At 59.5% G+C, this 17,388-nt stretch overlaps 1 protein-coding gene across 1 annotated transcript; it reads left to right on the plus strand.

Moving 5' to 3' along the window:
- The first annotated feature begins 8,371 nt into the window (after positions 1–8,371).
- On the plus strand, positions 8,372–14,370 carry LOC121162038 (protein TAMALIN). Its single transcript, XM_040988800.1, has 8 exons — positions 8,372–8,596; positions 9,976–10,025; positions 11,436–11,490; positions 11,590–11,692; positions 12,541–12,634; positions 12,716–12,782; positions 12,986–13,052; positions 13,370–14,370. Exons 1-8 carry the CDS (start codon positions 8,372–8,374, stop codon positions 13,882–13,884), a joined length of 1,176 nt encoding a protein of 391 aa, XP_040844734.1. The 3' UTR covers positions 13,885–14,370.
- Positions 14,371–17,388: the final 3,018 nt, after the last annotated feature.

Below are 17,388 nucleotides of genomic sequence, written 5' to 3' on the forward strand. Positions count from 1 at the left end.
ATCAAGGTATAGGGAAAATTGCGTGAACTTGCTGTTTCCAAGTTTGCTATTTCTTGTTTCTGGGGGAAGGGGAGAGACAAAGGGGGGACCCAGACCTGCCTTTCCACACGTCCCAGTACCCAGGGATGAGGAACCGCCACTTCATATCAACCCAGGGTCTCCATGTGTACATATTCCGAGCGTTCTGCGCAAGTGGCTTGGATAGTTCTGAAATGCTGTCAGTTTTACCAATTCAAGGATGAAGCCAACCTCCCCATGTCCATTGGCTGACTTAGTAATCCTCAAGTTTCCATGCACTGAGATTTTGTGCTGCCGTTTGACTGGGGTAGCTGACCTGTTCGTTCTGTTCTGCTTCGGCACAAAAGAGCCTCCATACTCTCCTATAGCTGAGACTGGGTCCACTGCTCCGCCTTCTTCACGGAGTACGAACTGTTCTTGCACGCAGGCCAAGAGACCTGGACCAGGCGACCCGAGTCCCACCATATCCCCACACCTGAGGCTCACGCACCCGGCACCCCCCTTGTCAGATACACGGAGAGGAAGATCTTCCATCCACTAATTCACTCCCCAAGGGACCGCAACGGCCGGTGCTTCACTGATCCGAAGCTGAGAGCCAGGAACTTCCTCCGGGTCTCCCACACAGGTGCAAGAACCCAAGGCTTTGGGCCGTCCCTGGCTGCTTTCCCAGGCCACAAGCAAGGAGCTGAATGGGAAGCGGGGCTGCCAGGATTAGAACCGGCACCCGTATATGATCCCGGAACGTGCAAGATAAGGATTTTAGCTGCTACACTATCGAGCCGGGCCCAACAGCCACAATCTTACTGCACAGTCTAGCCTGCTCCCCGTTCTAGCTCCGGCTGGTGGGTGCTGCAGCCTATCCCAGCCCAGTCTGATTGCTGTCCTGGTCCTAATGTGAAGTGGCTGGTGTTGCGGCCTGATCTGGCTCCTCCTGTCCCTGTCCTGGTTCTCAGATCTGCCAGTGGATGTACTGAACTCACCCAGACTGGTCTGTCCCCAGGCCTGACCCACATATGTGTTGATGGGTACTGTAACCTGGCTTGGTCTGGGCTGCTCCTTGCCCTCACTGCAGGACTGCATCCCAATGAAGGAGTTTCCCAAGCTCCTCTGTCAGGTCTCCTCCTAGTGGCCGTTCTCACACACACCAGTGGGTCCTTGGCCCAGGCTGACTTTGTCCATCTCTTGTCCTGGCAAGAACAGTGGCCTTGCTCAACTGGCCACACCCATTCTGGTTCTTGCTGCCGAGTGTTGCAGCCCAGCAATACCTGGTCCGTGCCAGACAGAGCTATCACATGGTTGAGTGGGGAGTCAAGACCTAGCCTGGCCGGTTCTACATCCAACCTGGCTCTCATGGGTACTAGTAGCAGTCAGAGTAGCCCAATCTGTCGCTCCCCAGACCCAGTGCACACCAGTGCCAATGGAAGCTGTTGCCATGTCCAGTCCAGCTTGCTGCCACAAACCCTACCCTCACTGGTGGGAACCCCAACGCAGCTGGGGCTCCCTCTTAGCTCCCCAGCCAGGCCTGTTCCCACCAGCAGTTCTTGGGGGAGCCAGCAGAGACTGCAGTTCCACAGGGGTGAGCCCACATTGCCTCCACAGATTCTGTTATGAGACCCTCTTCTCTGACTCTTGTTCTCCCCTCCAAACCAGCTTGGTGTCAGCCCCCTCCTTACACACACATGTCATGCACTTGTCTATGGAAGTCCCTCAGCTGTAATTCCTAACCTGGGCATAAAAACACAGGTCATCACAAAATACCAGCTGTGCAATGCTGCCATTCTATAAGTCCAGACCCATCAAACTGCCAGGGCGCACCACAAGGTGGCCAGAGGGGCTTCACCCAGTGCCTTTAGCGCCCAGGCTACCCAGCTACATACAGCTGTGCCGGTCAAAAAAAAAAGCCTTCTGCGTGGGGTGGTCCCAGAAGCCCGTTGAGCATCACTGGTTCATTCCCCAAATGGCAGCAACAGCTGTGATAGGGCCAGGCCGGAGCCAGAAGCCTCCTCTGGTCTCCCACACAGATGTGGGGTCCCAAGGCTTTGGGCCGTCCTCCACTGCTTTCAGGGAGCTGGGATCAAGAAGTGGAGCTGGGCCCGGCGCAGTGGCGCAAGTGGTTAAGGTCCTCGCCTTGCACGCCCAGGATCCCATATGGGCGCCGGTTCTAATCCCGGCAGCCCCGCTTCCCTTCCAGCTCCCTGCCTGTGGCCCGGGAAAGCAGTCGAGGACGGCCCAAAGCTTTGGGACCCTGCACTCGCGTGGGAGACCTGGAAGAGGCTCCTGGCTTCAGACCGGCATAGCATCGGCCGTTGCGGCTAACTTGGACCCAATACACCCGCCCCCGGTTTGCGGGAGCAGGTGTATTGGGTCCGGTGACTCAGGATACCCACCTGTCAGGTAGCACAGCCGGGTTTGAGTCCCAGCGCCTCTGCTTCTGACTCAGCTGCCTGCTGGGGAGCCTGGGAGGCCGTGGTGACGGCTGAAGTGCTCAAGTGTCTGTCACCTGGGTGAGAGAGAGCCAAGTGCCACTCTCAGCTCCTGGCTTCAGCTCGGCCCGGCCTCAGCCTCAGGGGGTGAACCAGCAGCCAGGTCTCTCTCTGCCTGTTCCTGTCATTTTGCCCTTTGAATAAAATAAATACATCTTTAAAAAATTAATCTTAACAGTCGCAGCGTGGGATGCCTGTATCCTTTATGGCTTACGTCCCAGCTGTTCTTCTGCCAATCCAGCTCTCTGCTGATGTGCTTGGAAAAGCAGTGGCGGATGGTCCAAGTTCATGGGCTCCTGTACCCTCCTGGCTCCCGGTTTTGGTCTGATCCAGCCCTGGCATTGTGACCATTTGTGGAATGAACAAACAAACGAAAACCCGGGTCCTGTGACATGGGATCCAGGCCTCCCAAACCCTGGGCTGAACGTCCACACTGGTCACTTCTTTGTCCTCCTCTTCAGTTGGGCTCCACATTTTTTATTTATTTATTTATTTATTTTTGTAACAGCAGACCTACTGTCATCAGTTTTGGTGCAAGGAACAGGCCATTGGAAGCTGGACAGTTGATAACCAGCAGAAATGTCTGGCTCAAAGGTCTGGAAACTGGAAGGTTCTGGATGAACGCACGAGCAGGTGCAGCGTTCTGCAGGGCCTCAGCAGGACATAGCTCCCGCAAGCCTATTCCACACCAGGACACAGCGCTCATGGCTCACTCACCTCCTATGACCCCATCTTTGGGAACTGTCCCAGTGGTTCTTCAGCAACAGCCGCACCACGGCAGAGGGGGTGGTGTGGAAGGTCTCCCAGTGAACTGGAACCAAGGGGAGAGGGTGGGTAGAACCCACAGGCTGAGGCATGGGTGGGTGCGACCTGCCTCAGCTGGACTCCCGGGGGGACTCCTGGCCCAGGCTTGGGGATTAGTGGGTAGCAATTCACCTTTCTTTGGACCCCCAAATCTGTCTGAGCTGGAGATTCAGCGGCACCTCCACAGATGCAAGGCAGTCCCCGGTCTTTGGGCGGGACTTGACCCAGACCCTGCCCACACCCAAGGCAAAAAGAACCCGTGAAATCCAGCTTCCCTATCGCCAGCCACCCCGAATGGGATGCTCAGACTGAGCCCACTCAGTCCTACCACTGGCCTCCTCCCTGGGCCAACACACACACTATCCCACGGAGATTGCTAAGCTAAGCAATTTTTCTTTTACATTTTTGTATTTCTATATTTTTATTGTTATTATTTTCTTTTAAAACAATAATTATTTTTATTTTTGGTGATTTTTACATAGTTGATTAGGGGTTTAAGGATCAGGGGCAACAGGAAGGTGGGTAAGACCACCATTTCCACATTTTTTTCTCCTTCCTGTATCTGGGGGAAAGGAGCAGATAAGGGGAGAAGCCACACCCAGCCCCTCAAAGGCCTCTGCACCCCGGGATGGAGGACAGCCACCTGACACCACCCCAGGGTCCCCAGTGTGAGGCATGCTCCGAGGGTCCTGCTCATGAGGTTTTGATAGTTCAGTATATTTGAATTATTGCCGATCTTGCCATTCCATGCATGATGAAATGTCTTCAGAATCTACTGGTTGATATAATCCACCTTAGAGTCTCCGTTTGCCCAGATTTTCGCTGCCAACATTTGGCTGGGGTAGTTGATTCATTTGTTCTGTCCTCTATTAAGGTACCAGGTGTACTCTGCAGGCTCCAATGGACTGCCATATCCTCCATGTGCACCTGGATATGCTGTCCACTGCTCCATCTAAGCCACTGAGGAGGCCCAGCTCTGACACATGCACTCCACAGTCAGACCATGGAACCTGCAATTCTCTCCATGGTTGGAGTTCTGAGTCCAACAATTCAGTTGGGGGATCCCCATAGAACCTTCATCTGAAGTGACCCCAGGCCTGATTCTTGTGTGTGCTTGCTAGTACAGGGTCCAGCAGAGTCCTTTGCCCCAATCGGCTTATGCACATGCTGGTGGTTGCAACTGCTGGGTCAGTTCTGTCTCCAGCCCTGTCTTCTACACAAACCACTGGGTACTGCAGCCCTAGGCTGAGCAATCATTAAGAAAAATCAGGGCCCAGCGCGGTGGCCTAGCGGCTAAAGTCCTGGCTTTGAATGCGCCAGGATATCATATGGGCACCTGTTCTAATCCCAGCAGCTCCACTTCCCATCCACCTCCCTGCCTGAGGCCTGGGAAAGCTGTCGAGGACAGCCCAAAGCTTTGGGACCCTGCACCCGTGCGGGAGACCTGGAGGAAGCTCCTGGTTCCCGGCTTTGGATCAGCGTAGCACCAGCCATTGTGGTCACTTAGGGAGTGAATCATTGTACGGAAGATCTTCCTCACTATCTCTCCTCTTCTTCTTTATATCTTTGCGATTAAAAAAAAAAATCAGAGCTGGTACTGTAGCACAGTGAGTTAAGCTGCCACCTGCAGTATTGGCAACGGATACAGGTGCTGGTTCATGTCCTAGCTTCTCCAGCTTGCTGCTAATGCGCCAGAAAGAGCAGAAAAAGATGGCCCAAGTGGTTAGGGCCCTGTAACCACGTGGGAAGCCCAGAAGTTGGGGAGTGAACTAGGGGAAGGAAGAGTTCTTCCTTTGTCAGTCCTTCTCTCTATGTAACTCAGCCTTTGCAATAAGGAAACACCAGCACTCCCCACCGAGTCAGCTGCCCACCTGTTGTCCATGCCTCCCACAAGCAGCCAAGTCATGTCACTGGAGGCCCAGCCCCTCATTCCTGGCAGGCCAGAGAGCCAGCTGGGCACTAAGCCCCATCCCTCCCAGCTCCTCAGCTTCTAAGGACGCCACAGCACCAGCAGCTCCCTTTTGGAGCTCTGAGAATCGCCCTAGACTCTGCAAGAATGCATGGTGGTGGCGGCTGGGGGGCTTCCTAAAGTCCCCAAGAACGTGGGCAGGGTGAGGTGGGCAGGCTCCAACTCTGCATGGCTCGTTCACCAAGTCAATTTCAATGTCCTGAAGGGAAGGGGCATCAAACAGGCTTGTCCGTCAGCCAAGCCTCACCCTGGCCTAAAACCCATCCTGAGAGCCAGAGTGAGGACAGCCAGAGCAAAAAGAAGGTGAACCAGGGAGCTCGCTTTGGAAAAGCTCAGATGGCTAAGGAGCCTGAGTTGGGGGGGGGGTGATAGGGGAGCTGCAAGAAGAGAGGGGAATGGAGGGGGCGGGGTCCTAGAAGAGGAAGTTCCAATCAGGTGCAAAATGCTCGCACGTTCCCCATCATCCCCTTCTTCCCCTGCCAGTCCAATCTCAAAGGGCAGCGGGAGCCAGGATGCGAAGCAGAACTGAGGCCAAACAAGACACCCGGGCTTGGAAGAAGGTCGCAGAGGAGGGGTGCGCCTCACTCCAGCCACCCGCCCCCCACAGCTGGGCGGTAGCAGCTCGCACCTTACCAGACAACTGGCTACCTGCGCCAGGTGCGAGGGCTCTGCAGTGTCTTCGCCCAACACACAGCTACCTGGAAGGGAGAGAGGCCTGGGGGAACATCAGTGGCCCTTATCTTGGAAGTTTTTTTTTCCCCCCCAGCCAGAGACTCATGACCAGCAGAGGGCATCATCATTCCACAGAGAGGCATCCCGGGCACACTCCTTCGCCTCCCTGGAGGAAGCGGGTGCTGGGAGCAGGTTCTGACCTTGGTGCCTAGGGTGCTGCGGAGGGGTGGGAGACCAGCAGCCAACTTACACAGCCTGGGAAGGCAGAGACCTGGGGTCCAGCGTCTGTTCAGCCAACATCATTCCTGTTAAACGAGAGCTTGGGCCACCGGGCAGCCCTGCCGGATCCTAAGGCACTCTGCAGCTCTGAACTTGCAGAAATTCAGGAAACCATGCCAAGGGCATTTCCGGGGCTCACCCTTCCTTTGGGTTCTCTAGAATCTTCTGCCTGGCAGGAGGAAGATGCTGGAGATGAGAAAATGTGTTCTCTTTGGGAGAGGTGGGGGGGGGGACCCTGACCTGTCTGCTGCTTGAAGCAGGGACTGTGGGACACAGGAAGTGTGTGTGTGTGTGTGTGTGTGTGTGACACCTAAGCTGGCGGCCTCTCCCCGTTTCAGGCTCACAGGTGACCCTGTGAGCTGCCTCTGGGATGGGCAGGTGCAACTACCCCAGAAGAGGCTGTTTACTGGGAGGAGATGACACAGACACACAGACACACACACACACACACACACACACACACACACACACACACACACACACAGACGCTAGGGCCAGGAGGGGCAACAGGTGGGCAGGGGGCCCAGCTGTGCCAAGTACAGTCAGCCCCCATGTTTCCTCATCCACACCCCACTCAGTGGAGGAGGGAGAGGCAGGCTCCCTCCGCCCCTACCCGGATCCACCCCTGCTCCCACCAGCCAGCATCCTGCCATCTGGACTGGCACAATGGCTAAGGGGTAAAGAAACAGCCGCTCCCACTCACACACCTGTAGGCGCTTGGGGGCCCCAGAGGCCTGGTCCCTGGGGAGCAAACGCAAAGTCATGAAAAAGAAGCTGAGATAGAGGAGAGGGAGGCACCCCCCAGGGGTGCCCAGCTACACACCCCGTGAACTCCCAAGGGCTCCTAAGTAACACAGCACAGGTACTGCGCACCACTGGTCCCCAGCGGAACAGCGACAGGAAGGGGCGAGGAAGACCTAACCCAGGCAGGATACTTCCATCCAGGCTACCTGGGCCACAAGTCCACGGAATGTCCTGGGGCAGTTACTCTTGGTTCCTAAACGGACCATAACTGGTACCCTTTCTCTAGGGTTTTGATGGCAAGCAGAAACGTTCACCCAAGTATGCAAGAACATCTAGGTGCCCAGCTTCACGTACACTGCTAAAGGTCAGCCACGTGTGGCCTGACCGACAGGAAGGAGGGGAAAGCCAGGGAGCAGACAGACCCAGCCCCTCGGGGTGGGCTGTCGGCCTGTGGCGGCTGGCCCCTCATTGCTCACACACCAGCAGCGGCCTTCCACTTCCTCCTCTCACTTCTTATTTGGATACCAACTGACGCCAGACTTGGACTGCGCCCTGCCCACCTCTCCTGCAGCCTGGCAGCCATGGCAACAACCAGTGGGGCGGGGGGGGGGGGCGTCCCGGAGACAGGGTCCCCCTGGGCACAGTCACTCAGCCCACCCCCATCCGCACACCGCCACCACGACCACTCCTGACAGCTAACACACGTTTTATTCACCCGGGGACCACAGCAGGTTTGGGAGGAGGACAGCCCAGAATGCAGTCTGCGGCTTTCAGGGCCGCCACCGCACTTGCTTCTCATCTAGCGCGGGAAGGGAAGGCAATTATGGGGCAGATGCCTAGGCGCGTTTTAGGGGCGCCTCCTCTCACCTATTCTCTCCTCCCACCCCAACTCCAGCCCCTGCCTTTGCCCAGTCCCCTGGTCTCGGGCCCCCGAGCTTCTCTTCAGGAACCCCCAAACTTCTCAAGAACCCTCAAACTTTCCTATAATGGATGGTCTCTTGCTGTGTCTGTCCCCCGCACATTAGTCACCCACCACCACCACCCCAAAACTTCGAGTCTCCCGCAAGCAAAACCACACCGCCGTGGACGAATCACGCACAGAGACTCCCCCAGCCCCGCGGCCCGCGGCGCAGCGCCCTCACAACATCTGGAGGGGGGGGTCCCCGACTTTCCAGCACGCGGCCGGCGAGCGCGCGGGGTGGAGCCTGCGGCGCGGCGCTTGGAAGGGACTGGAGGAGCGAGCGGAGAGGAGCGACGAGACCCCGCCCCGCAGCCCGCCCCCCGTTCCCGGAGCCTACAAAGGGAGGCGCCCCGCGGCCCGCCCCGCGGTCCTCTCCAAGCCGCGGGCATCGCCGCCCAGCCGAGCGAGCGCCGCGTGCCAGGGGCGCCCCGCGCGGGAGCCATGACCCTCCGCCGCCTCAGGAAGCTGCAGCAGAAGGAGGAGGCGGCGGCGGCCCCGGAGCCCAGCACCCGGGCCCCCGCCGCCACGCCGGCCTCGGGGCCCCCCGCCGCCGCCGCCAGTCCCGGGCCGCCGGCCGACGAGCTGTACGCGGCGCTGGAGGACTATCACCCCGCCGAGCTGTACCGCGCGCTCGCCGTGTCCGGGGGCACCCTGCCCCGCCGCAAGGTGCGCCCCCGCCCGTGCCTCCCCGCGCAGCCCCTCACCCCCGAGCGGCTCCTCGCCGCTCCCTCCCTCCGCTCTCCCGCCCCGGCACCCCCTTTCTCCGATCGCTCCGACTGGCTTTCGGCCCCCTCCCCCCATGTCCCGTGTCTCCCTGTCCCGAGGGGTCTCGTTAAACACTCGGGACATTATCACCAGGGCTTCCCTACCAAGTTGGAGACGGAAGGGTCGAGGATGGCGGTCGTGGCCCTCGTGGTGGACAAATTGAGGGTCCTGGGTCCCCGGGGACGGGACGGGCGCGCAGAGTGCTTGGTGCGCCGCCGACCCAGGAGCGCACCGCCTTGGTGAGAGCGCGGCCGGCTGGCTTCCCGGCCTTGTCCCGCCGGACGTGCGGACGGCGAGGCAGGGCCTCCTGGCCTGGGCCGCCACCGGACGCGGTGGGAGGGGTCGCAGGGCGCCCGCGGGGCAGGAAGGATGCGGGCGGCGCCCGCCCTCTACCCGGTCGCCCGAAGCTTTTCCTCTGTCCCGAAGGGGACCCCATGCCCCGACGCCCCCGGTTCAGGAGCTAGGTGGGGGTGTTGGCCTTCTGCGCTCAGCCCCCTCCTCCCCCTGGCTCACCTCCCCCCCCCCCATACAATGAACAGCCTGTTATGAATTTGCATTTTATGAAAATCCGGTTGAAAGACAAAAGGGTCTCTCTCCTCCCTGGCCGGGTTGGGAACCTTCCCCACCCTTGAAGCTAATCTTTGATTCTTGTAAAATAGGGTCCTGTTTTCTGTAGCTGGCCCTGGGGGGGCCCTCCATAAGACCTCCCTCCCCTGCCTCGGGGCAGTTGGAGGGGCCCCCAGCCACTCTGGGAGGGGGTTTCCTTCCAAGAAGGAGACATCGAGGGCCTACAATAGGCAGGGACTTTCAGCTCTGGCGCCTCTCTCCCCCAATCACCCCCCCCCCCCCCCCCGCCCCACAAGTCTCTCCCCGGTACAGGTAGGCTTACAAGTTGGAACTCTTAAGATCTTCTTGGAGAAAGTAACAAAACCCTTGGCAATGCGCTAGAGCCCAGGTGTAGCAGGGTGCAGCTGGCTCTGAAGTAACACGTGCTTGAGGACTTCTGTCCCTGGCTGCAGCCCCCCTGGGGTACAGACACCCCTGGAAGACAGTCCTTGCCCTCCTCTCTCCACTTTCAGAGCCTGCAGGAGGCCCTAGTGCCCCCAGACATGGCCTTGCGGGGGAGATCATTCTAGAATAAGGGCTGTACCCATAGAAGGCTTAGAAAGAGTGATGCCTTAACAGGCACGGCGTTGGGGAGGAACAACAGATGGGCACGGGGTCCCGGGTGACGGACAGCCGACCTCACTGGTTCCTACCCTTCCAATCTCCCCACTTAGGGCTCAGGGTTCCGCTGGAAGAATCTCACCCAGAGTCCAGAGCAACAGCGGTGAGTCACGCCCCCACCCAGCCTAGAATGGGGGGCGCACGACACAGTCAGTGGGTCCTCCCACCCTCTGAGCACAGCTCCCCTGCTTGGGAGTGAGGGGCAGGTGGGGGTGTGGGCTGCGTTAAGGGGATGACAGGGAGAGAGACACGGGGACTTTTGAGTCATTAAGTGCTCCTTGAGCCACCCCCAGTCCCTGCCAGTCACTCCTCCCTGGGGAGATGTGGAAGGGCGGGAGGTGGTGGGCCACGGGGCATGTGGGAGGGTAGGGGGAGAGACTGCCCTCACCCAGGTTCTGCTGGGCACCCCTGGGTCCCTCCATAAACCCAGACCACAAAAGCCAAGGCACGTAGGTCGGCTTGCACGCAGCCAGTCCTGCCCCAGACCCAGGGTGTGCTGGTCCCAGCCCGGGCAGCTGTCTTGGGGAGGGTACAGGGTGTGGACAGGAGTAGTGTGCAACCCCTTGCTGTATTGACTTCTCTCTGTCTTGGGCCTGTTCACCTCTGAAATGGTTCAGGACGCAGGGCTGCCTGCTGGCCAGGGTCACCTGTTTGGCCGTGGGCTAGGAAATGCTTCCTTATTTACTAAAGGGTGGCGAATATACTCGGGAGGCTGGGCCTGGGGCCTACAGGAAGAGCCTGAACTATTCACACACACCCAGGCCCTTTACTGAGAAAGATTACTGACCCCCTTCTAGAAAAATCCTGAGGGTGCTGAGGTCCCAGACCCTCAGGTGTCAGAGGGGTCACTGGATGGAGCTGGGGGTGCACTCAGTCCTGGGGGGGCTGTTTTTGTACCAGGCAAGGGGACTAAAAAGGCCCTGGTCTCCAGGGGCTTTCCTGAGCCTGGGAGACTTAGAGGGGCCTCTGGCAGGAGCGGGAAGGGAAGGGCTGGAGGTGGGGGGCTGGGCAGAGGAAACTCTGGGCGCCCCAGCAGGCTAGGACCTGGAGCGGCTCCAGACCATTGTGTCCAGCGGGCCTGGCAGGCCTTCAGTGCGGGAAGGGGCGGCCTCGAGGTGCCCCTCCCCCAGTCCTCACATCTGGTGGGCTGGCCCCACCACAGCTGGGAGGAGCAGCTGTGGTCTGCGTTGAAGCTGGAGCCTCGTGACTGGCTCTTGAGGGGGTGGGGCCGGGTCCTCCCCTAAAACCCAGGAGGCTCCCAGTTGGGGCCCGAATTTAGGGCCTTGAGAGTCAGTAGTTCTCTGGGGCTGCTGGACAGCCCCTATGAAGCTGTGAGCTTCAGCCAGCCCGCCTCCCGCTGGTGGCCAGTGCCCCCCACCACCTCTTGCTCCCCACTCAGGGCTAGGGTGGCTCCCTAAGGGATGCAGCCCCTGAGCTGGGCACCCTGGCACCCTGGGAGCCGGTGGTGTGGTGGTGCACCCTGGGGACCACTTGCCTCCCTGCCTTCTTGCAGGAAAGTGCTGACTTTGGAGAAGGAGGATCACCAAACCTTTGGCTTCGAGATCCAGGTGGGAGAGGCGGGTGCAGAGGCCACTGGGGGTCTGGGAGGTGGAGGGACCATGCCTCGTTACTGCACTGAGCCACTGTCTACCCCATGTCCACTCCAGACTTACGGCCTTCACCATCGGGAAGAGCAGCGTGTGGAGATGGTGACCTTTGTCTGCCGTGTGCACGAGGCCAGCCCTGCCCAGCTGGCTGGGCTCACGCCAGGTGGGCCTGAGCCCGGGGAACCACGAGGGCTCCGGGAAAGGGTGTGAAAAGTGTGTGCTGGAGTCAGCTTCCCCTGCCTGCTATGGGAAAGCCAGAAGGAGGGACAGCCCGACTCCGGGTCCAGGGTAGCTTGCTGTATACTCTCCCAACGCATTCCCACCTGCAAGACGCCTTGCAGCCTGGTACAGTCAGGCACTCCCTGAGCCTGGAGCCTGACCAGTGGTGCACACTGCCACCTCCTCGAGTTCCAGCTGGCAGTGCCACCGGGCGGGAGTTGGGGAGAAGTGACATCCATCAGACCCAGAGTCTGTCCTGACCCACCTCTGGCTGCCCGTGCTATGTAGACTTGCCCCTGTGTTGTCCGTTCACCAGCAGCCCCTCGTAGCTAAGGGACACATTGCAGCTTGCCTGAGGCGCATCCTGGAGCTGACCCCAGGGAGGACCCACAGCCCCTTGGTACACATGGGCACGCAGCTGAGCAGTGTCACCAGGTGGCAGAAGCTGAGGTGTCTGGTGTCTGGGGTGCCGCCTAGGAGGGCCCAGCTTTGGGACAGAGCATCCATAGGGTAGGACAAGGGTGTGGGTGTGCAAGGGCCCAACCCTCAACCTGTCTGAAGGCTTCCCCGCTCAGCTTGGCAGATGCTATGGGCCGGGCAGACGGCTGTGGCTTTGTGTGTGTGTGTGTTGGCTGAGGAGGTCCGCCTGGACTGCGAGGGGGTTATTGAGGACATTGAATATCCCTAGGGGTCATTATCCATCCTCACTTTGCAGCCAAGGCAAGGCCAGGGCTGCACTTTTCCCATGGTGCCCTGGGAACACCTGTTAATTCCTGTCTCCCTGCCCGGCAGGGGACACCATCGCCAGCGTGAACGGCCTGAACGTGGAAGGCATCCGGCACCGGGAGATTGTGGACATCATCAAGGCGTCGGGCAACGTCCTCAGGTATGGCTGCTGGCGGCAGGGCCTCCTAGTGCGGGCTCAGCCCACGGGCCCCCTCGCCTGACACACCCACCTCCCTCTTAGACTGGAAACCCTGTATGGGACGTCGATTCGCAAGGCTGAACTGGAAGCCCGGTTGCAGTACCTGAAGGTGAGGAGTCCATGTGGTGAGAGGCTCACCCCCTCACTCCCCACACCCTGGCCCTCAGACCCCACCCCTTGACCTCTTCTAACCTCAGGGTCTTCCCCCGACTCTACTCTTGCTCCCCCCCGCCCCGCCCTGGCTCTTGGTGTGTGCACCTGCCTGCCACATTCCCTGTAGCTCCTAACCATGGGGCTGGGGGTTTCTTGCAGCAAACCCTGTATGAGAAGTGGGGCGAGTATAGGTCCCTCATGGTGCAGGAGCAGCGGCTGGTGCACGGTGAGTTGGGGAGAGGGGATGGAGGTGGTACTTGCTCCCCCAGTCGATGACCCATTGTCCCCTTGTGTGTTCACAGTGCTGGGCATGGCATGCCCTGGGACGTTTCACTCATTTCCAAGCAGTAAATGTATTGTCCCCAATTTGTAGATGGGAACACCAAGGCCCAGAGTGGGCCTCCATCCTCCCCTAGGGTCTCCAGAGGGTTCCTGTCTGACAGATGTGGGAGGGAGGTTCAGGGGCCCCCAGGTGATCCTGCCTGGGCTGTGAGGACCTTGGGGCTCTTGGGCTTACTCTTTCTCCCTCTCTGATACCCCCAGGCCTCGTGGTCAAGGACCCCAGCATTTATGACACACTGGAGTCGGTGCGTTCCTGCCTGTACGGGGCTGGCCTGCTCCCTGGCTCTCTGCCCTTTGGGCCTCTGCTCGCTGCGCCCGGGGGTTCCCGCGGGGCTGCTCGACGAGCCGGGGGTGACACCGACGACACCGTCTATCACACGTGCTTCTTCGGAGGCACAGAGCCACCAGCGCCCCAGCTGCCGCCGCCACCACCTCCTGCCCGCACACTGGGTCTGGGCCCAAACCCAGTCGAAGCCCCAGCCACTGGGCCGGGCCCCGGGCCACGGGCTGCACTCAGCCGCAGTGCCAGTGTGCGGTGCCCGGGCCCGGCAGGTGGCGGTGGGGGTGGGGGTGGTTCGCTCTGGACTGAGGCCCGGGAGCAGGCCCTGTGCGGCCCAGGCCTGCGCAAAACCAAGTATCGCAGCTTCCGCCGGAGGCTTCTCAAGTTCATTCCCGGACTCAACCGCTCCCTGGAGGAGGAGGAGAGCCAGCTGTAGGGGTGGGTGGGCAAGTTGGCGGGGGAGGTATTTATTTATTTATTCATAATGGGCAAGGGCCCAAGGGGCCTGGGAGTGGGGTGTCCGTGGGCCAGAAGCATCCTGGAGCAGTGGGACAGTGTCCTGGCTAGCCCAGGTGTGTCCCTGCCGAGCAAGTAGGCTGCCTGGACCCCTTCTCTCCTGTCTTAAGTCGCAGGAGGGGAACAGACCTAATCTGGGAGAGGTTTTGTAGGGATACGGGGTGGGATGTGCCACCTCTTCAGCCTGGGCTGGTAGTGCCTTGTGGGGTGTTCAGGGCTGCCACCCCCTCCCTGCAAGGGGCCGGGGTGCCTGTCCCACGAAGCCCTCTCCTCAGCTTTACTTGCTCCCTGGCTCCCCCGACCTGTGACTGGCCCCCACCACCCCCTTCCTGTTTCTGTGTATGAATACACACAGTTGCCAAGGGTCTTGGGGGGGAGGGATGGCAGGTGCTGGGCCCCCCCATCACTCCTTCCCCTCTTGGCCAGACACGTCCTAAGGGCTGGGCTCCTCTCCCCAGGGGCCTGTACGTGAGGCCCAGCCCGGGTGGGGGCCGCGAAGGAGTGGGGGGTGGGGGCAGCACAGACTGTTCCACCACTTTTTGCATATTGTTGCTTATGAACCACAAACTGTATAAAATTGACAGTGTTTTGCATCTGTGTCAGTGTGGTGCCTGCCTGGGGGGAGGACTTGGGCCAGGCAGGCTGGGACTCGGCATCCCGCCCCCCCTCAGCGTGGCTGTATCTACACACAGTGTATTTCACATTGCAGTTCTTGCAGCCTGCAGCCAGGGAATAGTCTGGGAGGCTCTCCCTAACACGTGTGGGCCTGCCTTTCATGCCTACCGGCTACAGACCTTGAGCCTCGCTTCCCACATCCCCACCCCCTTCACCTCCCTTCCCCAACACTGGCGCAGGTGGCATGAAGCCTTCATCCTAGCAGGAATCTACTTATTGGGCACCCCTTTCCTGCTGGAGACCCCGCCCCTGGGGAGTGTGCACCTGCTATGCCCAGTGAGCTCCTGGCTCCTCCCACCACCACTGACTCAGAGGTATGGACTCCAGCCTCTGATAGCCCTGTTTCATTCCCATCTGTTACCTTGCCATGTGACAACAGCCAGGAGTCTTCTGGTCTTTGCGTGCTGGTCCCACCTGCCTGGATACACACTCTTTACAGCAACCCCTTGTCTTATATGTAGCTTTACCATCTTGGGTAGCAGACTGCCCCTCAACAATGTCTGCCCTGGCATCACTGAGAGACAATCACCTTTTGAGGGAAAGCAACCTGTCGGGGGTACATTGCAAGCAAGCCACTGGCACAGCTGGGTCTTGGTCTTGGGGCTCCTCCCTTCTGCTACTGGTCAGCGGACCAGGTTAAGCCACCCTTGACAACAGTGCGTCTCTCCAGGGAGCACCCATTTGAGTCCCAGCTGTACCGCTTGCCTGCTCACATGCTCAGTAAGGCAGCAGAAAGCGCAGTTACAAGGGCTCCTGCTGTCCACATGGGATGGAGTTCCAGGCCCCTGGCTCTGGCCAGGCCCAGCCCTTGCTAATGCAGCCATTTGGGAAATGAACCATTAGATGCAAGTGTGTAAAAAGTTCAAGTGGGCTGTCTCCTGACCAGGCTGCCCCCTCACCTCCTTCCTGCAGTACTGCCCTCCTTGCTGGCCTCCCATGGTCCCTCAGGCACCCCTTGGCCGCCCTTCATATAACCAACTGAGTAATCTTTTCAAAAAGGAAATCAAGTCATGACTCACTGTTCAAAACCCATGGAGCTTTCCTCTGGAATAAAAAGTACTGGCCAGGCACAGTGGCCCAATGGCTAAAGCCTGTCCTCATTTTGCAAGCACCTGGATCCCATGCAGCTCCCTGCTTGTGGCCTGGGAAGGCGATCAAGGATGGCCCAAAGCCTTGGGATCCTGCAACCGTGTGGGAGACCTGGAAGAAGTTCCTGGCTTCATATGGGCTCAGCTCGCCATTGGGGCCATTTGGGGAGTGAACTGGCAGACAGAAGATCTTTCTGTATATCCTCTTAAAGTCTATGCTTCTAATAAAGATAATAAATCTTTTTTTTAAAAAAAGTCCTCACACTATGATGGCCTCTCCTTAGCACCTTGTCCCTCTGGGAGGGCCAGTTGACAAAAGAACAGTGCGTTTGTGCGGTTCCCAACTGCTTCACCTCTCCTGGGATGCCCTGCGTGAGGCCAGTCTGCACCTGCCTCTCCCTATGCATCCATCACATCTCATCCAGTCACACTCTGCTGCCACCAACCTGTGCTTGCAGGACAGGGGGCTCTCAACTTGAGCAGCCACTCTCGGAGGGTGCCCCCTGATCCCTGAGGTCGCAAGTCCCTCCCCTGGCAGTGTTTCCCCGACTGGTAACGAGACTTTTCAAGATCAGAAGCCCAGTCCTGTTTAAAGTTGCACCTGCAGGGCGACCCTGCTCACGGCTGGCTGCTAAGCTCCCGCCGCCCCCCAGCCCTGGGGAACGGGGTGGGGCCGGCCCTTTCTCTGCCACATCTGGAACTGGCATCTGTGGATCCTTCTCCAGAAATTCCCTTGGGGGCTGGGTCTGCGCTTGAGGCAGGGCACCTGCAGCTGGCTCCCTGCCTGCCCCGGGTCCTGGAAATGGAGAACATCTGATTAAGAAAATGGAGTTTCCCCCCCTCCCCCTTCCCCAGCTCCCTGTTTGAACAGCTGCTGTGCAGACTGACAAACAGCAGCTCAGGTCCAGGGGAGTGGCCGTTTACACCTTGGCTCCTAGGAGACCAGCTGCCCAGGCCCAGCCTAAGCACCCCACCCTGGTGAGGGCTGCACGTGGGCTTCCTTGCTTGCATCCCCTGGGGCCCTTGCAGCCCAGCCCCCAAGCCTATGTCACACAGCTCTCCGCAGCAATGGCTCTTCTGGGCTGAGGGGGCTCCAGGCCTGCAGTGCACACTCGTGGAGGGGAGGGGTACCCAGGGAGGGGCTGGATCCCACCTCGCAGCTGATGGGCGGATGACGGCACCCCCACAGCAGCCTCCTGCGGTGTAGGTGGGTGACAGGGAGTGACTAATGTGCGAGCTGCAATGCTAAAAATTAACCCAGGGATCGTGTTTGGCGGAGGGGGTGGGGGTGAGTGGGAAAAGGGAGCTGGGACTAGGAATATTGTGTGGTCGGTATTCCCCTGCCCCGCCTCCCCTCCCCTCCTGCACCTCCCACCAGCCTTCTGCTCCTTGCTCAGCCTCAGGGGACTTGGGGTGGGGGAGGACCACCTCCTCTCCCCCGCTCCCCAAGGGAAGAAAACAGACCACTACAAAGCTGTTGCCTGCCATGGCTGGGGTGTGGCCTGGCAGATGAGGTGCAGGCCGGAGGTCCCCACAGAGCCTACAGTTAGTGCCACCTCCCATGTGTGCCCTGGGGCCAGGGGGAGCATGTGCTGAAATAGTTAGTGTGCAAAAGGGTGGTGATGGGGGCCAAGTGGTGCCAGAAGGGCAGGGGAGATGCC

The sequence above is a fragment of the Ochotona curzoniae genome, unplaced genomic scaffold (genome assembly GCF_017591425.1).
Source record: "Ochotona curzoniae isolate NIBS_2020 unplaced genomic scaffold, NIBS_Ocur_1.0 contig_1014, whole genome shotgun sequence".
Lineage (NCBI taxonomy): Eukaryota > Metazoa > Chordata > Mammalia > Lagomorpha > Ochotonidae > Ochotona > Ochotona curzoniae.

Coding starts and splice junctions, on each gene's coding strand:
- LOC121162038 (XM_040988800.1), top strand. CDS start 8,372: ATGACCCTCCGCCGCCTCAGGAAGCTGCAGCAGAAGGAGGAGGCGGCG. Junction 12,635..12,715: donor GCGTCGGGCAACGTCCTCAG/GTATGGCTGCTG, acceptor CCTCCCTCTTAG/ACTGGAAACCCTGTATGGGA. Junction 13,053..13,369: donor GGAGCAGCGGCTGGTGCACG/GTGAGTTGGGGA, acceptor TGATACCCCCAG/GCCTCGTGGTCAAGGACCCC.